We start from the raw sequence: 21,180 nt of genomic DNA, 5'->3' as shown, positions 1-21,180 counted from the left end.
ATAGATAGATGAACTCATTTTGCAAAGTAAATTCAAAATGCTTCCTTCGAAACCATGTTAAAATAGCTTTACAACAAATGAACAGATGTTACCATTAAATGGGGAGAAATAAAATGAAACTAAAATACAGTAACATTCAACTGCTTGTTTTGTTCTTTTATTTAAAAAAAGAAAGGGACAATAACGCCCATAATACTTAGACATTTTCATGTTCATACCTGAGGAAAGCGTACTGTAACTAATCCTGATGACTCTGCTAGTTTGATGTCATATTGTTAAATCACATTCCGTCTGTTCGGTGGAACTGGAAACCTCATTATGTCCAAAACTTTTCAGGATTCAATTTAAAAAATAGTAAAAGTAGCAGATCTACAAGCTAGGCTGTAGTAACTATGATCAAGTAGGGCAGGGGTCTTCAACGTTTTCAGGCCAAGGACCCCCTTAGTTGAGAGAGAGAGAGATGAAGCAGGGACCCCCACAATCTGTTAAGAGATTCCAATATAGTTTCATTGTTTGACAGCACAATCAGTGTATTTTGGATTCATGTCAATTTGAATTTTAAGATATTTAACCACTTGAACCAAAATCAATACTTTATAAACTTGACCTTTCACACTGTACTTAGTGTGTTCTTTTTCCCCTCTACACCAAACCTCTTTGCGGAAAATAGCCGATCTACAAGCTCACAACGCCTCACGCTGTAGGGCGTTGTGAGCTTGCAGATTTTTGGCTTAAGTTCTCAGAATATTCACACTATTGTTCAAGTAGTTAATATAAAAAAGGAGAAAAAAAGTTTCGGGCCTCCAAAGATTTGGAGGCCCCCCTGTAGTAACTCTGAGGACCCCCTGTTGAAGACCCTTGAAGTATGGCATTCATTTACAAACAGAATATGGAGATAAGAGGTTTCTGCCCAGACAGCAATGATTTATAAGTCTCTGATATGCAGTACAAAATGATGGTTTGCCACTTCATCAAATGAAAACGCTGACAATTCAGCTAAAGCATAATGTTGGAACTGTAATTATTTTCATAGCGATCGATTGATGCCATCGAAAAACAAGACTGTTTTGCACAACATTGACATGTATAAATTGCTAACATGGTATACATATTTTTTGATAGTTTAGCCATCTGATTGCACCGCCAACACTTTAGAGATTTTCAAGATCCAGAAAAGGTTGGAAAGGCTGCTGGCTTATCGGCCATTCTTTGATGACATGGTATCAGCAGTTATACAACAGAATGTGTTTCACCCGAGTTTGGTTAAAACAAAAGTTATAATGAGCATTCGAACATTTCAATTAACTTTCACCGTGTCGGTTTTGGAATATCCAAAGTACAAGCCAGTTCCATAGACCGAGGGAGAACATGCAACCCCTCTGTGTGTGTGTCTGTCGCTAGTAGTAACCACTAGCCTGCCTGCGTGCTGCCTCTAGGCAAGGGGTTGGGGGCCATGGAAGCAAGAGCATAGATTTTCAAGCTACTGACACGTCGAGCCGCGACACATTGTTAGCTTGTAGATCTGTACTTTTTGGCAAATGACACCGCCGTACTATAGAAGTATAAATTAAGGTATAGAGCTGCGACTCATAGAATGTGCACTCGCTGTATCCAGAGCCTTGTCTGTATCACAATCCATACGAGAGCTCTGAGAAAGGCTGGTCTACAGCACACAAAAAACAAAACATAACACTCAACAACCCGCAGTGCACTTGTGGTCTCTGAGGTTCCTCATGCACGCGAACCCTTTGGTGCATTTGGTACATTCGAAGGGTTTCTCTCCTGTGTGCACCAGCTGGTGGGCCTTCAGGTTGTTGGCCTGGTTGAAGCTCTTCTCGCACAGCGTGCAGGCGAAGGGCCTCTCCCCCGTGTGCACGCGGCCGTGGCGCACCAGGTTCTGCGCCACGCTGAAGCGCTTGCCGCACACCTCGCAGACGTAGGGCCGCTCGCCGGTGTGCGTGCGCAGGTGCAGCGCCAGGTTGTTCTGCGTGGAGAAGGCCTTGTCGCAGCGCGGGCAGCCGTGCGGCTTCCCCTCCGAGTGGAAGCGCCGGTGCGTCTTCAGGTAGGCCAGCGAGCTGTAGCCCTGGCCGCAGATGTCGCACGAGAAGGGCTTGGCTCTGCCGTGGACCTGGGTGGGGTTGGGGGAGGAGGCGTTTAAGGTTATCAACTCGTCATCAACTGTCAAAGAGTTAAAACATCGTCTACTCTGCCCGCTAACCTAAGGCGCCGTGACCTTGTAGATCTGCTATTTTCAGCTAATGTTCCCTCATGCTAGGGTTCATGTGGTTAATGTAAAAACAAAACAAAAAAGTAGACGGTTTAAGACTTAAAGCTATACTATGTAACTTTTTTTATAAAACAAATCTTAAAATTGTCCTAACTGTTAAATCGCTAAAGTTTTAGAACCCCCAATCCGTGAATTTCAGCTCTGAAAGCCTTTTCTTTATATGTTTTCTACTGGGCAGTGACCGGGGTCCGGGGCGGTCTTTCGCGGCAAAATTGCGTCATCACACTAACGGCCAATCACAGCGAGGGTTATACAATGCCGGCCAATCACAGCGCAGATTATACACTGCCGGGCTCTCTGGTGGGTTTAGGAAACACGCCTTCAGGAAGTACACTGCAGTGTTTACACTGGAGGAGTCTAGCATGTAACTCCCCAACTGCTGCTCGTAGACAGACACGGGAGACCTCATTGAAAGCGTCTCGGCGAGGCGAGGCGGACGCGGTGGTCTGACGGCCCGGTCCGCGGCGAAAAAAAGAAAGAAAAAAGCAAACGCGACCGCGGTTTGCTATACTGCTACAGACCACCATTTGAGCAACTTACACAGTATAGCTTTAAAGGACAATTAGGTTTTTTTTTACAACAAGGGACCATGTTTTAGATAATTAGAGAATTTAGAGAGAAAAAAAGATGAGTGTTAAAAAAAATTCATTTACTGTTTCTATCCTTTTAGTGATTTTAACGATTTTGATTTCAGTGGGTTGGGGGCATGCGTACAAGTGGCTAGATATGTCTTTTTTAGACACAATAAGTCCATTTCCAAGATGTACTGCAATCTTTCATGGGAAGATGTGACTTATGGGGGCTAGTAGTGTTACTGTAAATAGTAATAAAGAAATCGCCGGCTTATTGTGTCTAAAAATATTTAGCCACTTATTGTATTGATGTATTACCCTGCTTATTGTAAATCGCTCTGGATTAAGAGCGTATGCTAAGTGTACAAAATCCCCTGCCCTCCTGCTCAGCCCCAGGTGGGAGGAGCCCAGACTGATTCACACTGCTCACCTGATACCATTAACACCACCTGCACCCAATCAGTGTTCCTTTAAAAGACAGCCATTTTACCTCAGTCAACAGAGAGGCATGTTGTGATTTTGTTCCTGAGTTTGGTTCCTTTGTTTTCCTGAGTTTGTTTCCTAAGTTTGTTCCTGAGTTTTCCTGAGTTATTTCCTGTGTTAGTATTTGATGCATTATTTGAGTGAGTATTCCTTTACAGTTTATTTCATGATTCAGTTTGTTTTCCTAATTTGGTTATGTGTATTTGTTACTGATAGTTTGTTTCCTTTGTATTCCTTATAGCTTTAAAATCATCAATTTACCTCCATTCTTCATCATCACTGTCATGTTGCCATCACTGCCATAAGTACAATAAATAAGAGCTGGTAACATTTTATCCATCTGGTCGTCTGATCTTAATATTCTAACCGATATTCTGATGCCGAGTGCTATACCCATTTATACCAGCATTTCGCCAAACAACTTTTACATGGTCCTTCGAGCACGGAAGTACTTGGCCATCAGGGATAGATCAGCTTAAATTGACCAGATGGAGTATATAAGGCAAATGGCATGGCAACATTACTACAACCAGACGTATGGACAGTCAACATCCAGCTATGCTACCATGGCTAATGGCTGCCTCCAGCCATACACCTCCCAGCAGCATGTCCCAGCCCAGCCGGTGACTCAGCACCCAGTCCAACCTCCAGCCCAGCCGTACACCTACCAACAGCCATCCTACCAGCAACCAACCTACCAACAGCCATCCTACCAGCAACCAACCTACCAGCAACCATGCAACTCCCAGCAACCAGACTACTACCAGCCGTACAGTACCCAGCAACCTACTTACCACCAGCCCTACAGCTACCAGCAGCTAACCTGCCAGCAGCCGACCTACCAACAGCCCAACAGCTCCCAGCAGTACGCCTTCTCTCAGCCGGCCCCCCAGCAGCAGCCCTACCAGCCGGCCCCCCAGCCTTCCTACCAGCCGGCCCCCCAGCCTTCCTACCAGCCGGCCCCCCAGCCTTCCTACCAGCCGGCCCCCCAGCCTTCCTACCAGCCGGCCCCCCAGCCTTCCTACCTGCCGGCCCCCCAGCAGTACTCAGTCCAGCCACCCTTCCAGCCATCGCCAGTGCCCGAGCCACTTCTCCAGCCTCCTTCCCAGTCGACTCCCCCAGCACCCGGGCCCTCCCAGTCTTCGCCTCCACCCGGGCCTCCACCCCAGCCGTCGACTCACCCAGCACCCGGGCCCCCCCAGTTACCGCCTCCACCCGGGCCCCCTTTCCAGATGTCGCCTCCCCCCAGGCCTCCCAAGTCGCCTCCCCCCAGGCCTCCCAAGTCGACACCTTCTCCTCCGTCGCTGCCAGCACCAGAGCCCCCCCACCACCCGGCGCCAGCACCAGAGCCCCCCCACCACCCGGCTCCAGCACCAGAGCCCCCCCACCATCCGGCGCCAGCACCAGAGCCCCCCCACCAGCCGGCGCCAGCACCACCAGAGCCCCCCCACCAGCCGGCGCCAGCACCACCAGAGCCCCCCCACCAGCCGGCGCCAGCACCACCAGAGCCCCTCCACCAGCCGGCGCCAGCACCACCAGAGCCCCCCCACCATCCGGCGCCAGTACCAGAGCCCCCCCACCATCCGGCGCCAGCACCACCAGAGCCCCCCCACCATCCGGCGCCAGCACCACCAGAGCCCCCCCTCCAGCCGGCGCCAGCACCACCAGAGCCCCCCCTCCAGCCGGCGCCAGCACCACCAGAGCCCCCCCACCATCCGGTGCCAGCACCAGAGCCCCCCCACCATCCGGCGCCAGCACCACCAGAGCCCCCCCTCCAGCAGTCACCACCACCTTCATCGCCGCTGTATGCGAAAGCGTACACAGCTCCACCTACATCGCAGAAGCAACCTACACCCCCTCCACCACAGCAGTGTTCCCCAGCCCCCAGCCTGGTTCCCCACCGACACTGGCCCCCCAACATCGACCCGAGGTGGCCCTGCCAACATTGGTGTGCCCCAGCCTGGCTTTATCCTCCAGGTCGCCCTCCAGACCGCTGCCCAAGTGCTTGTGGCCACCTGAGTGGCCCCACCCCTCTGGCCAACCACGACTCGCCCCACCCTTTCGCCCTGACAAGGGTCGTGTGCCCTTCACGGGGCGGCCAAGAAGAGACATTGCCCTTCCACCATGCAGCTAGACTGAACTGAGTTGATTTTATTAATAATCAAATATACTATTTGATTGGGGCGGCTGTACAAAATCCCCTGCCCTCCTGCTCAGCCCCAGGTGGGAGGAGCCCAGACTGATTCACACTGCTCACCTGATACCATTAACACCACCTGCACCCAATCAGTGTTCCTTTAAAAGACAGCCATTTTACCTCAGTCAACAGAGAGGCATGTTGTGATTTTGTTCCTGAGTTTGGTTCCTTTGTTTTCCTGAGTTTGTTTCCTAAGTTTGTTCCTGAGTTTTCCTGAGTTATTTCCTGTGTTAGTATTTGATGCATTATTTGAGTGAGTATTCCTTTACAGTTTATTTCATGATTCAGTTTGTTTTCCTAATTTGGTTATGTGTATTTGTTACTGATAGTTTGTTTCCTTTGTATTCCTTATAGCTTTAAAATCATCAATTTACCTCCATTCTTCATCATCACTGTCATGTTGCCATCACTGCCATAAGTACAATAAATAAGAGCTGGTAACATTTTATCCATCTGGTCGTCTGATCTTAATATTCTAACCGATATTCTGATGCCGAGTGCTATACCCATTTATACCAGCATTTCGCCATACAACTTTTACACTAAGTGCCTACACTGTAAACTGTTGTAATCATATCACAGCCATGGCGGCGGGAGGTGGCACAACGTCACCGACAAAGTGCTCTGCGTGCGGCGAGGCCCTTCCGGCCAGATGCTGCCCGAAGGCCCACCGCCAGACCTGTCCACTGAATAAACATATCCCCACCCACTGAAACCGTTAAATGGCTAAAACGATAGAAAGCGGTACATTTTAACACTCCGACGGCGGCGCCTCTGACCTGGAGGTGTGTCTTCAGGGCCTGAGCGGTGAGGAAACTCTTGCCGCATTCCTCGCAGGTGTGCGCCCTCTCCCCGCCGTGCGTGGCCCGGTGCCTCTTCAGGTACTGCGCCGAGCGGAAGGCCTTGCCGCACTCCACGCACGTGTAGGGCGTCTCTCCCGTGTGCGTCCTCTCGTGCACCACCAGGGCGCTCTTCTGGCCGAAGCCCTTCCCGCACATGTCGCACATGAACGCCCGCTCGCCCGTGTGCGTGCGCTGGTGCACCTTGAGGGAGAGAGAGAGAGAGAGAGAGAGAGAGAGAGAGAGAGAGAGAGAGAGAGAGAGAGAGAGAGAGAGAGAGAGAGAGAGAGAGAGAGAGATTTCTAATATGTCAATCAGGCCTTGACACTAAGGCTTGCCCACCCGCCCCCGGCAGGTAAATAATACTTTGGGGCAGGTGGCGTTTGCTTTCAGGGTTCCCGACTGGGCAAGTGCTAGTTTGAAAGGGAACCATATCTATAAACACAGCACTATCTGTCTTAACAGCTGAACGTGGCCAGAGCACTCCGTCTTCTGGTCTTTGGAATGTAAAGTAAAATCACTGTTTACCTATAATGTGCTGTTTTCACAGTTCACTGTAAAAATATAAAATATGCGTGAATGTGAAGTCATATTCAATCATAACTATGTAGGTATTTGGAGAAAAATTGAGGTATGCCATTTTTAAAGTGTTAAATTGAACAGCAATTCAAACTTTAATTCTAATTGGCAATTTACTTTTCGGGCAAGTGAGCATGACCTTTGGGCAAGTAGATAATGACCTGTACTTGCCCGATGGGAAAATACCTCTGAAACCTTAGTGCCAACCCCTGTGTCAATGAATTGATACAATTTCTTTCTAGATTTGCACAATGTGCTTATAGATCTTACATTTTCACGTTTTTTAAATAATTGTTTATTAATCGTAATGGAGGCAAAGGTTTGACATGATGGTGACACTGATTTGAAGTCATATGGCCCTAAAGAGACACGGAGAGACAAATAAGATCAGGGGTTCTCAAACCTTTTCATGTCAAGGACCCTCACCTGAAAATATTCTGTGCCAGGGACCCCCATAGAAGATTTGTGTTGCTAAAATGTTTGTCAAACATAGTCCAAAATGATTTTTTAGTAATAGCAGATCTACAAAGCGTGTTGATGCAACACGTTGTGAGCTTGCAGTTCTGCTATTTTCATTGTATTTTAAATAAACATTAATAATTCGTAATCGGGGCAGGAGTTTGAAATGACCATTATATTGATTTGAAGTGGAATGGCAGATTTTACACTGTTGCATGCTGAAAATAGCCGATCTACAACGGCGGATCTACAATGCCGGATCTACAACACGTTGCGCTGAGAGCTTGTAGATCGGCTATTTTCAGAGCGCAAGACCCGAGCTCTGCCAAACATAAAACGACTCGTCTTTTAATTCTAGTTGGATCTCTTCTCCACTACCTTCAGGTGACTGGCTTGGGAGAAGCTCCGCTGGCACAGCGGGCAGCTGAAGGCCTTGACGCCCAGGTGCGTCTGCCGGTGGCGCTTCAGGTTGGCCGCCACGTTGAAGCGCTTCCCGCACTCGCCGCAGACGAACGCCCGCTCGCCCGTGTGCACGCGGCGGTGGATGTTCAGCGCGCTCCTCCGGGAGAAGCCCTTCCCGCACTGCTCGCACGCGTAGGGCCTTTCCCCCGTGTGAGTCCTGGGGGTTGGTGATGGATGGTAGTTAAGTACAGCACATTTTTTACTTACATAAGTAAAAGTATCAACACCCTATTGTGGAAATAGTCTGTTACAAGTACAGTACATGTTTGGTATTCAAAATTGACTTGAGTAAAAGTGCAAAAGTATTGCTATCAAAATGTACTTAGAAGTACCAAAAGTAATCAAGTGTTCCGATGAATACAGATCTTTTGACAATAGCATATCTTGTCTGCGTTATCACGTCCAATTCCGCTCGTTTAAACTGTATCCTAACTAAGTTCTCTAGCACCCCCCTGATTGGATAAAATTGGTATTCCGAACTAAAAAATATAGCTGGAGAGAAATGGAGACTCCACTCTAAAGCAATGAGTACTAGCAGAATATAGAGCTGTTTAAACACTTATTTTAACCAAATAAAATCAATTACGCTAACATTAATTGTGTGTTTCTTTTTTTGCCATGGACAGTGGAACATGAATACAATGTAATTTATGTTTGCCTTTTAGGCTTTTAAAAGAACATATTTCACAGGGCAGACATGCCAAATAAATAACTGACTGCACATAAATGTTACCAACAATGATACTGATTAAGGCTCTGTTCCATTGTCCGAGTGTACAAATGGAACCAAATGGACCCGTACCATTTGAACACTCTCAAAGTTATGGTGAAATCCAAAAGTTTAAGAACCGCAGTGTTACACCAAATGGAACAAAGTCTTAGTCAGAATCACCAGTAACACCTGTGAAGGAAGTAAGGAAAGGGCCCGATTTCTTTCCAATATGGCTGCTGTGCAATGAGCCTATTGTGACAAAAGCCTACGTACCTGAAGTGTGCCCTCAGCCCGCTCTTCTGGCTGAAGGCTCTACCGCAGGTTTGGCAGGCGAAGGGTCTGGCGCCGCGGTGCACCGTCAGCTGGTGCACACGCACGCTGCGCCGCGCCGTGAAGCCCTGGTGGCACGTGGGGCACTCGAACGGCTTCTTCTTGTCCCCTGTATTGTTGCTGCTGTTGTTGCTGTGCTGTGTGCGCCGGTGCTTGAGCAGGTCACCCCGTCGGGTGAAGCTCTTCCCGCATCCTCCTTCCTGGCATCTGAAGCTAGCGTCGGCCGGCGCCGCCGCCGCCCGCGGACAGGTCTGGCGGTGGGCCTTCAGGCAGCATCTGGCCGGCAGGGCCTCGCCGCACGCAGAGCACTTCGTCGACGCCGTGGTTGTGGCGCTGCCCCCCACGGCTGCAGGTAGGCGTACGAAGATGTACGTTAATAATACTGTACATACAACTTATATAGTGCTGTTCTAGGTACTCAAAGTCGCCTTACAGAAACAAGATAAAAAACCTCTTCATTATGATTTTCTTTTTAATAAGGTTCAAAAGACTATAAAATAAGGGGGGGGGGGGGTTATGTAGGAAATGAGAGTCTGAAAAGATGGGTTTTGACGGGGGAAACTCTGATGTGAGCTGGTAGTGAGTTCCACAGTGAGGGGGCGGCCATCGAGGAGGCCCCGTCAAGTTGACGATTAATTATCATACAAATTATTACGATTAACGATCTAAGCAGCAATAGGTAACTTTTTAACAACTATATAGTCTATTATGTCCCACAGAAGTATGAAGTTAAGATAATCATCCTTCCATAAATGTATAGACTCAGGGGGGTCCCTGCCAGGGGCTTATTACTATGTATGGGGAAGACAATGAGTTTCATCCTGGCATTTGCCAAGGCACCAAGCACCGCCAGACATGCATGCAGAGACTCTTGGGTAATTAAGTCAAAAGATGTTGGGCTGCCATGTTGTTTGTGTCCAAAGTGACCACTGATGCCCCAAACTACATAGTGCTGCTGCTGCTTTTATTGTATTTTGTTTGGCATTTGAACATTGTAACACATATGAATCATAAACCATTATGTCGCTTTAGGCTTTGTCATCAAAAATTGCACAGCGCCGATATGACAAATAACTTGAAGGAGCTATAGTCAACTTTTTCATTGTAGGGCTGACACTTTGTTTACATCCTAGTCTATAGACTAGAATGTAAACAAAGTGTCGGTCTGACAATGGCCAAAATTATTATATTATCATTATTTTACGCTTTTTGTGGTCATTTTTGAATAGAAACACATATATGAAGCTTATTTTTTTATAAAGTATTTTCGAAACATTCTTTTTATTTTAGCATCTGTTTTTCAAGAAAAAGTTGACTTCAGCGCCCACACCCGTTGGCGATAGGGCCTTTCTGTGTGGAGTTTGCATGTTCTCCCCGTGTCTCCTAGGGTTGATACCCTCACAAAAATATGCAGTAATCCTGGTCTCAATAATGCCTCCCCCTGGCCAGCCGGGGCGCTTGATGGAGGGGAAAGGAACTGGTTGGAATAACGTGTTCCTTCTACGCGCTACGTCCATCCTGGGGAAATCCCCCCTGTCAGGTGAAAAGAAACAACTTGGACTACTCATGCATTGAAGGAAGCATGAGGTCAGTCCGTTGTCTCCCCAGGCGCGGCAGAGGGAGAGCAGAGCCCAGGATTACATAGGCAATTGGCACTGGGTGAAAATGGGTTGCAAAATCGTGGGATAAAAATTATTAAAAAAGAAAAAAAGAAAAAAAAAGAATTGACTATAGCTCCTTTAAATATATAAAGATATTTGTGACATATTTAATAGATCTACAAACTTACAACGCCTTTTACATGTTGACGATCATGATGATTATGCAAAAATAATTGAGAATATCTCAAATAATTGCGATTAGACGTTGAATGCAACAACTGCGACAGTCCTAAACTAAACACGTACCTGTCGGCCATTTGGTGAGCTGGTGCTGGCGGAGGTGCCCCCGCGTGCCGAACACCTTGCCGCAGTGCACGCACCTGAAGGGCCTCGCCCTGCCGTGCACGGTCACCTCGTGCACCTTGACGCTGCACTTGGCCGAGAAGCCCTTGCCGCAGAGCACGCACTTGAACGGCCTGGTGCCGCGGCCGTGCGTGCCGCGCACGTGCGCCCGCAGGCCGCCGCGCAGGCCGAAGGTGCTCTCGCAGAGCGAGCAGGAGAACGTGGCGGGTTTCTGCTGGGAGGCCGCCTTCCTAGTTCTCCTTCTCTCGAGGGTCGGGGGGTCGTGGTCCTCCGTTTGTCGAAGTGAAAGAGGAGCGGGTGGTTGTTCGCTTTGCACGTTCACCTAGAGGTGGGCGATATGGAAAAATACAACTTCACGATATTTTCCCAAGCTATCACGATACACAACCTTATCACGATAGTTTTCCATGTTGTTTTTTTATGGTTATTTTTCGGGTTACTTAAAAAAACTAATATAAAAAGGAGTAACAGACCATTTAGACCAGTGGTCCTCAAAGTGGGATCCAGGGACTATCTGGGTTCCTTTAGGTAGGTCTAAATTGACCCTTACTAGTATGTAACTCTGACAGTGTACTGTCAGAGTTGAGGGGAGACCTTGCCATTTTAAAGTTTGAGAATACTGATTTAGACCAAAATGCAGGTTTAAATGGATTCTGCAATGAAGCTCTGTATTAACAATTCAACAGGATTTCTTATAAGGCTCCCTCATTGTATCACAATATATAGGATATCTCTGAAAAGGCATATCGTGGAGACATTGTATCGTCTCAAAAATATTTATCACCATATCGCCACCCCTACGTTCACCTCATCCTGCGTTCCCCCCGGAGCGAGGAGGGGGTCGTCCTTCACCTCCTCCTTCTGCGCCTCCTCTGTAGGGAGGAGGAGGTGGTGTTGGTGTGTGGGTTCCTCTGTGGGAGGTTCGGCTGCCGTGGACGCTGCGTGTGAACAACAAGAAAAACATTAACAGTAAACAGTAAAACATTCATGTCAATACCAGAACCAGGGTTCCCACACATCTTTACCAATTAATTTCCAAAACTTTTCCAGAATATTTAACCCCGATTTCCAGGACTATATAACAATAATTCAGCTCAATGACGAGTCGCTTACTCCAATGCGCAATGCCCAAAGACAGGGCGGCATAGCTCAGGGGTAGAGAAACTGGTATTAGAGCACGAAGGGTATAAATCCCGAAGGGTTCCCAGTTCGAATCCGGGCTCCCCCTGAGTTAATGTCGAAGGGTCCTTGGGCAAGACTCTGAACCCCTAATTGCTCCCGGTGAGTAGGTTGGTGCCTTGCATGGCTTCCTCCGCCACCGGTGTATGAATGTGTGTGTGAATGGGTGAATGTAATGCACAATCTATGTAAAGCGCTTTGGATTAAAAGCGCTATATAAATGCACCATTTACCATTTACCATTTAGGTCAGGCCGTGACCCCCGAAATAATCATATTTTAACTGGGGACCCCGCCACCCTGACGAGCACTAAGAGTTGAGACATTTTGTATAACACTGTTACATGCTCACAACGCCTCGCGTTGCGAGGCGTTGTGAGCATGGCTATGGCTATTTTCACAATTTCTGCCTCTAATATTTGACAATTTGGCCCATGTTTAATTTGTCATTTCAGAGGTATTAACAAAATCAATAACCAAAGACAACGCATAGCTATTTTTTCCAGGACCTTCCAGGACCCTTGATAAATTCCAAAACTTTTCCAGTACTGGAAAAATATTTTTCTAATTTCAAAATATTTCCAGGAATTTCATGACCGTGGGAACCCTGACAGTAAAACATTCATGTTATCTCTGAGAATACCAGAACCCTCGCCCCCCAAAACACGCCTTGGGCGTCTATCCGGCGGAACGGTAGAGCGGTCTCTATCTGCCTGGTATTCCAAAACCTAACCTTGGTAATCTATGCCTAAGTGCGGTTAAACCTAATCTTATTCCTAACCTCAACCCTAAACTTATTCTAACCTTATCCTCAGTAAAACAAATACAAGAATACAAGAACCGAAAATGTTGAATACATTATTTGATGTTTTCCACGTATGTTTTCTGGCATGTGTTGCCTCAGGTCTAAATGGGTTAAACTCTACAGTATATACCCTGTCAGTGTGCCTTATAGACCGCCTATTTTTTGACTAAATAAATGAATAGATTATAATAATATTAATTAAATAATAATACTGATCATGTAAGATTTAGTTTTTGGTCTGTACTCACAGCGGAGCTCCAACGCATCCTTCGACTTCTGGCCATGAATGAACCACTCTGCTGCTTCTACAGACTGACACACACACGCGCACACACACACAAACACACACACACACACACGCACACACACACACAATAAGACTGTATATCCACGAGTTTCCAACGGCCCATAGTGCATTGCGCAGACGCTGTACCGAGCTTCCGGCGCCGCAGCCGAGTGTGATTTACAAGCTCACAATGGGTTGCATCTACGATGCGACGTGAGCTTGTATGTCTGCTGTTAAACCGGAAGTGTGGTCCAAACAGGTCCAAATAATCTCCAGTAAACTCCCGCGGAAACAGGTGGATATATATAGCTTAATGAAATCAACTACCGGTACTCAAAGCGTGGTGGGATTGCTGATCTATAAACACCTGTAGTAAAACCTGTGTAGAATCCTCCTCTACTGTGACCTCCACCCACCACTGGCGCATAACTCTGTCCCCACTAGGGGGAGCACAAATCCAGGATTTTTTTTCTTTTTTTTTTTTTTTTTTTGGCGCCACAAAGCGGATATAAAGTCGTCTAAAACGGGTATTTTTGGGTATAAAGTCGACTAAAACGGGTTTCCTTTATTAAGTCATTTTCGGGTGTCTTTGGGGCTTCAGGGGAGGACCTGGATATGTAAATAAATAGGTCTACATGCAAGCCTTTCAGAGCTGCACATTAAATAGTTATCCTATTCCATAGTGCCATTTTTAATAGATGGAGAACTATGACAGCAAATTGTATCAAGATATGCACATGCTGCACATCTCGTAGTCACTCAGTCAGGCATGCAAGTGAAAGACAATATAAATAATAGCCTAGTAAAGAGAAAAGACGCCAGCGATTTGCACCTGATAACTGCTCAGCAAGCGTTTTATTGGAGCTACAAGCTCTGCTCCCACAACGTAACATGAAAGCCTTGTGATGCGACATAAACCAGCATGAGAGAGACAGACAGATGAGATGATTTACTCACTGTATGCTGCTGCGGAGATTCCGAGAGGTTAACATGCCGTATTTCCAAAGTGTGTTCTTGTTTAAGTCACAGCAGCATGGTTTAAATATCCTATCGTAAATATGAACTGTGGCTAATATATTGTTTTTAATCCACGTGGGTCCGTGTTTACTTAGTTAGACTGGAGTTTCGAACAGCAAAACAAAGTGTCATGGCAGCTGGGTTAAGACTGACTTCCTCTAAAATCGGATTTCAAAATAAGAGAAATAAGAGACACTTGGAATGATTAGTCAACACACTACTTTTATTTTTAGGTCTACTTAAAGGACGCAGTGATGTTACTAGGTTTTCAATGTAATGGGTCCCGGGACCCACAGGTGGTCATTCAAATGGGTCCCAGAAAAGTTTTATGAGTCCTCAATACAATGTTTTCGAGCGCTGTGAGCTTGTAGATCGGCTATTTTCAAAATGTTTGCCTATTTCTTATATTTATTTTACAATTTGGCTAATGTTTGAACTTAGAACTACTAAAACTACTAAAACATGTGCCCCTAATGAATTTGGGCGCGCAAAATGGCGTCGGACGTTGGTGGAATCAAAACATTGACGTTTCTATCGCCTGTTTAAGACTTTCTACGTGGATTGTATTTGTGTTAACGTAGGGTAAAGTAGGATGCTTTCACCCATGAACAATGGTGGTGTCTGTGGAATTTTAAAATGTTTTTCTTTTACCGCGACCGGTAAATTATTTTAACATGGACTCCAATGGAGGCGCATCCCCGGGACCCCAGGACCATGACATGAATGAGTCGCTGGGCGACTTGAATGGGTTTTTGATGCGGGATGCGCATGTAATGACATCACTGAGGACGTACGTGTTAACGTGCAGTAAGTGACTCCAGAGCTAGGCTCTGACGCTAAATAAATAATTAAATAAAGTTACCGGCAGCAGTACGCAATATTCCTGCGGGGGGTGTGTGGGGGGGGCGGCAGATCTGGGGGAGCCGTTGCTCCCTTTGCTCCACTGATTAGGCGCCAGTGCCACCCACTCCTCCTCTTCCTCTCGGTGGAGGCTCCTCCTCTTCACCTCCTCCTCCACCAGGCGGAGCAGCTCCTCCGCCACCTCCTGCGAGAGCCTCCTCATCACACACCACAGCTGCACACATGGAGACACAGGAGGAGAGACAATCGTTTTTTCTTGAGAGACTACATACAATGTATTCTTTTGATTGATTGATTGACTGATTGACTGCATACTTCATTTACGGTTTGCAGGGGTTTACTAAGGTCTCAGAGGCACTTGCCCATTGAGAAAGTACATGTCTTATTCTACTTGCCCAAAAGGTCATGCCCAATTGCCCGAAAAGTGAATTGCCCATTATAAAATGATGGATGAATTTTGCGCTTACAGACTAATGTTAAATCCAGTCGATAACTGACATGTGGGGACAGATAGTCGTAAAAAGGTAACAGTATTCTTCATCAATAGCCAATATTGAATGAAGACGTAATGCACTTGAAAGTCTGAAACGTGTTTTATTTACTCAACTGTGGATACCTTTTATATTCCTCATGAGACATACAGATGACAGACAAACAGACGGCATTCATTGGATAAGATTTTGTCCACAATTCCATGCTGTATTAATGTTCGTAACCATAGGAGAGATGACATGCAAAATGGTCCATTTGGTTTCATTTTACACTCTCGAGACTGTCCATTTGGTTACCAACTCTCCATCATTTAGCTGGGGACCACCTGGAAACCACTCAAGGACCACTGGTGGTCCCCGCACTGATTAATAACCACTGTAGTCACTGAATTCTCATATTTCTTTTCTTTACATATCTACTGCATAGTACTGTGTTCTATTCGTCTGTCATTCAATTGTTATATGAGATACTTAAATGGTTTCCTGTGGAAATAAGCTTAGTCTTTTCATGGATCTTCTTTTAGTAGACCTTGTACCAGTGAACTGTACTGTCATGAAACGGTACCTTTTTCTATGCAAACTTCTAATAAAGTCTTCAATCAATCAATCAATCAATAGTAGATATACATTAAGAATACATTATAATATAATAAATACACACATATAAACGGATGATCTATTTATGAATAGAACCCATGCTGCAAACAGCACGTGCAAGCACCTAAAAAGGTACTATGACATGACTAATATTTTATTTTGTATAGGGTAGGCCTATATATGTTATTGTTTATGACTTTATCACTGCCAGACCAGATAAAATCATTTCTTGGATCTAAAACACAACAGCTCCATCAAACTCTAGTCTAAACTTATTCAGGACAGTAAAATATCCTCTTATTTCTCATCTGCAAGACTGCAAGATTCTGTCTGTCTTATCTGGATTAATTAATGACTAATATTAAAGTGATAATTCATTATTACCTCTGTCTCCCTTTCCATCATCACGTCCTCATCTTTACCAGCTGTGAACTCCTTACAGAGTTTAGTTATTTCCAGAACGGCGGCAACAACAAACCGCTCCATGGCGTCATGAAAGATTTGTTTTAAACCCAACGACATGTTTTAAATCTTTTAAAAAACAAACCCAGGGGTTTTTGTTGACGTAAAGTGGGGTTGTTTGTTGTTTTTTGCGACAGCATAGGGCAGCTTTTGCGACAACATTGCATTAGTCCATAGCTAGACTGGGATCAAGTTGCTTTGCACGTCGCTGATCCGGTCTGGGTCTACGTAGCGGATACGGAAACGTTTCTTTCATGTGTGTGCGTGTAAAATAACCGGATGCAGTAGGCGGGCTCTAGACCGGATCACACTGGTTGATAGGTTGATAGCGATAGACCATGCTTCCCACGGGTGCTGCGGAAAGCCTGGTGAGCAGATGATAGAACCACGTCGCCCTCTAGCGGTTGGGATTAAATATCTGTGGAAACGCCACTGTGTGCAGGCAGTGAGAGCAGGAAATATTTTACTCGTTACATTTTGATGTTTGATTTCAGTTTGGTTTTAGTTTCATTTTAGTTTGATTAGTTAGTCTTTTTATTTTTTATAATCAAGGAAAAAGGATCTCAATGTAAGCAAGCCATGTGCTTTCCTGAGCGTATCTTTTGGTTGTCCTTGTATCAGATAACTGTAGTGTCATGAAAGTTGTACCTTTTCCAATGCAAACTTCTAATAAATTATTAACTCAATCAATGCCTTAATTTAAACAAGCTGAAATGGTAGGATAGTAGAATGCATAACAACATACGTCAAAATAGTAGCCTAATGCCTCATTCACACTACAGATATATAGTTGAACGTTTTGCTTGGTAATTCAATGTAATCTCAATGGAAACCAGTTTTAAAGGCTGGATTCCAAGGACAGCCGACATGCCCAGCCTTTAAAGCTGGTTTCCATTGAGATTACATTGAATTACCAAGCAAAACGTTCAACTATATATCTGTAATGTGAATGAGGCATAAGAAGGATTAAAAAAGGATATTGTAGGCTATACAGTAGGACTAATTATATTTATTTAAAGGTTCTTTTTTTTTTACATTTTACTATTTAGGTTTCAGTTTAACAAATTTCCCTTTTTAGTTTTAGCTCAAATAAGCCTTTAGCCATGCACTATATGTAAGTATAGATTAAAACAATAAAAATAATCAAATTGTGTACACCCCTTATGCATTAAACTTGTTAAATGAAACAAAATCAATCAGTTGAACAATACAGCCATATGAATCTTGGCTCAAGTTGACTGGCATGGATACAGCATTCACTTCATAATGCAGCTTTCATTTCAGTCAAATAAAACAAACAGTTTGAGTAAAATAGTATTTTATTCTTAGAAAAGTAAAGGTTTCATGTGTTGATGGAATATACCACAGCTTATACCAAGCGATTGTCTTAACAGCTATGTCTTAGGCCTACAGCAATATTCAAAATATGAACAATGTCGATAATACATCAAGCTTATAATGTGTAGCACTTTTCCGAACATTCAAAAGACACTTAACCTGAGGGTTATACCACTTATATACCACTTAGGCATTGCCACATAGGCATGGATGCCTGGCGACGTTGCCGGTTTGATTCCCGATCCAGACGACCTTTGTCGCATGTCACTCCCTTCTCTCCCCCCATTTCCTGTCAGTCTACTGTTATCAATAAAGCCATAAAAACAAATCTAAAAAAAAAAAAAATACCAATCAATGAGGATGCCCGGATGGCACTGGGTAAATGTCCTGCCCACCACTGTCAAGACTATAGACGGGTTTCTGTTACACGTAACACTGAAGAGATAGATGCGTGCGCAGACGTCGGTACCAAAATAAGCCAATGAAACGAGGCGCTCTTGAATGAAACCAGCGCGCCCCAAAACAACAGGTTTGGGGATTGGACGGAATTGATTACATGATACAGTCAGCTGTGCATTTAGTCTCAATGTTTGTAAACAAGAAACCCGTCTATAGGCCTAGTGGTTTGCTAAAAGTAAAAAAAAAAAAAAAAAAAAGAAGAATTGAAACAAACAAACAATAACAATAAAATAAATGGACGGTGTTAAAACCGGGGTGTAGTGTAGCGATTACAACAACGTGGAACACAGATTTTAAATGTTAAGATTATGAAACGTTTCCATCACTTATTACAAGTAGGCCTACAAGCACCAGATTATTTACCACAAATTGATACAGATTTTAACAGCAAGAAATTGTTGTAAACTTCAAACGGTCCCTTAATGTCCATGCATGACCATATTCACACGGCAGCCTTTTTGCTATTAAGCACTCTTGTTTCCTCAATGCATCAATGCCAACATAGCTGCTGTGAATATGGTCTATTGCCTAAGCATTTGGGTTTTGGGAATGTCCAGGAGATAAAAGATTGTGGTCTCAGGTTTGTTTATTTATTCATGTATGTATGTATTTATAATCACATTACTGACTTGGTTTAAGTTTTATGTTTACCACACATATGTCCAATGATCCTCTAATCTCTCTCTCTCTCCATAATGTTAGAATTAAGTGTTCCAACACATAAACGAAGCTTGTGTGTGTACAATTACATGATATTAGCTGAGATTATTGACCCATGCATACAACTTATCTCATTCACTTGTTCAATGGTAATTGCCACCGTAGGCAGCAGTTAGTATCAAAACCTCCACCTCATGTCAGTCAGTCAGTCAGTCAAGCCTCATGTCACGCTCCATTTGTGCCCATATTGGAGATCCCTGATGTCATCAATATTAAGCCCATATCTGGGAATGCCCATATATATGGACATATTGTGACAGACAGATCTCAGCTTCACACCTTTAGGGCTTCTTCTAAAATACTCTGTATCTTTTGGTCTGAGATATAAAAAAGTCAACAACAACCTTTCACTTTACTCAGTACATTCAGTATTAAACACTTAAACCCTATAGTATCCGTATTGTGGGAAAAGCTTTTGCAGAAAAAGATTGTGTCACTCTGGGACGCATTGTGAGCTTGTACAAAGGCTATTTTCAGCAAAAGCTTTCCACATGCAGCATAACAGAGAACAGAAAATATGAGGAATCCGTTTACTAGGCTACAGAGGCATGAGCAAATCTGCTCACCATATGGGGTTTAAGTGGTTATCTATTGCAAAATACGAGGCAACTGTTTGCTGGTCTGGCTGCTTGGCTCTATCACTTTGACTTGGCACCAGGTGTCAACAGACGTGGAAAAATACAATAAAAAAACAAGGCCCATGTTCTATAATGTAATTATGTAGATACCATTGACCCACAAGTTTCAGTCAGGAGTTACAAAAAGGTTCTGGTGAATTTAGCCCCATATAGAACCTCACCCTCCGCTGCATACTGTTGTGCTCCAAGATGAGGTCCTATAGCATTATCACGGGGCTGGGGTAGAAGTCCTCCCTGCCGAGGTAGATCACCATTTTCGCGACATGGTATCCAAAAATTGAAGGTAGTACCACGCTCCCAGAGTATGACATCCGTCGGAACATAAAACATGCACAGCGGTGTGAAACAGCCGCTTAAATCGCTTGTTTTTGTCAGCCAGTGTAATGTTTTCCCATTCATTCGGAACTCTCCCGGCAGCAGTTGCCAGTACTGCTCTCTATTCTGCTACAATGCCAAGGGAGCAGAACTGACACCTGCCGCCGGGGGCTTTTCCGGGTTGAATGAGAGTAAATAAGCAATTTAAACCGTTTTCCCAACGTCGTCGTGCATGTTTTATGTGCCGACGGATGGAAAATCATACTCTGGGAGCCTGGTACTACCTTTACTTGTCAGGTAAAAGGGTGATCTACCTCGGCGTGGAGGCATTCTACCCCAGCCAGCTCGGCGATATCGCTATAGGACCTCATCTCGGAGTACAACAGCATTAGCGGAGGTCCTAAATGGGGAAACGTTGAATCCAGACAATGCACATGACTCAAACAACGTTGTGACCTTGTCGCTTGGAATCAGTTGGAGATGGGCGTGAACACCAGCTTCTTCCTGAGGGTGAGCTTCTTAACCACTGGCATCTGGGCCCCTTTCTGAGCCACGTCATCATTGACCCGATAGAGAATGGTCATGAGGTCAGCGCCACTGTGACACACGCACACACACACACACACACACACACACACACACACACACACACACACACACACACACACACACACACATTATAATCATTATAAACATTTAGAACACTATAGTACATGCATCATTGCATCAATGAAGGCAAATATGAACACTGAAACGTAATTATTGTGGATCAAGTTAACATCTTCAAGTGTCGGTTTATATTCGTGTAAGAGTTCTCAAATTCTGCCCGAACCCGACCATACCCGAACCCGACCCGACATTTAGGGTAGGGTAGGGCCTAAAATGTATGCTAATTAGTCGGGCTGGGCAGGGCCTCGGGCTCAATGAAAAAATTTTGTTTTCAGGCCGGGTAGGGCCTAAAATGTATATGCTAAGTAGTCGGGCCGGGCCGGGCCTCAGGTCGGCCCAGTTAGGGCCTGGCCTTCATTTACAGGCACTTTGAGAACGCTAATTCATGTGTCATATTTGAATTAATCTCCAAAATGGCTACTGTGCATATACCCTATTGGATAATTATGATGTTTGACAG

General features: G+C 45.0%; 1 protein-coding gene across 1 annotated transcript; it reads right to left on the bottom strand.

Moving 5' to 3' along the window:
- Positions 1-1,259: 1,259 nt before the first annotated feature.
- On the bottom strand, positions 1,260-16,605 carry LOC308296677 (uncharacterized protein; the record flags this gene model as incomplete). The annotated part of the gene is made up of 9 exons (XM_080740005.1): positions 1,260-2,128; positions 6,319-6,582; positions 7,795-8,035; positions 8,864-9,266; positions 10,828-11,206; positions 11,692-11,822; positions 13,116-13,179; positions 15,033-15,245; positions 16,504-16,605. 9 exons carry the CDS (start codon positions 16,603-16,605, stop codon positions 1,694-1,696), a joined length of 2,232 nt encoding a protein of 743 aa, XP_080596131.1. The 3' UTR covers positions 1,260-1,693.
- Positions 16,606-21,180: the final 4,575 nt, after the last annotated feature.

Source organism: Nannobrachium achirus, assembly GCF_963921795.1.
Source record: "Nannobrachium achirus genome assembly, chromosome: 13".
Lineage (NCBI taxonomy): Eukaryota > Metazoa > Chordata > Actinopteri > Myctophiformes > Myctophidae > Nannobrachium > Nannobrachium achirus.
The sequence above is the reverse complement of the archived record's forward strand: the minus strand, read 5'-3'. Positions and strand labels throughout refer to the sequence as shown.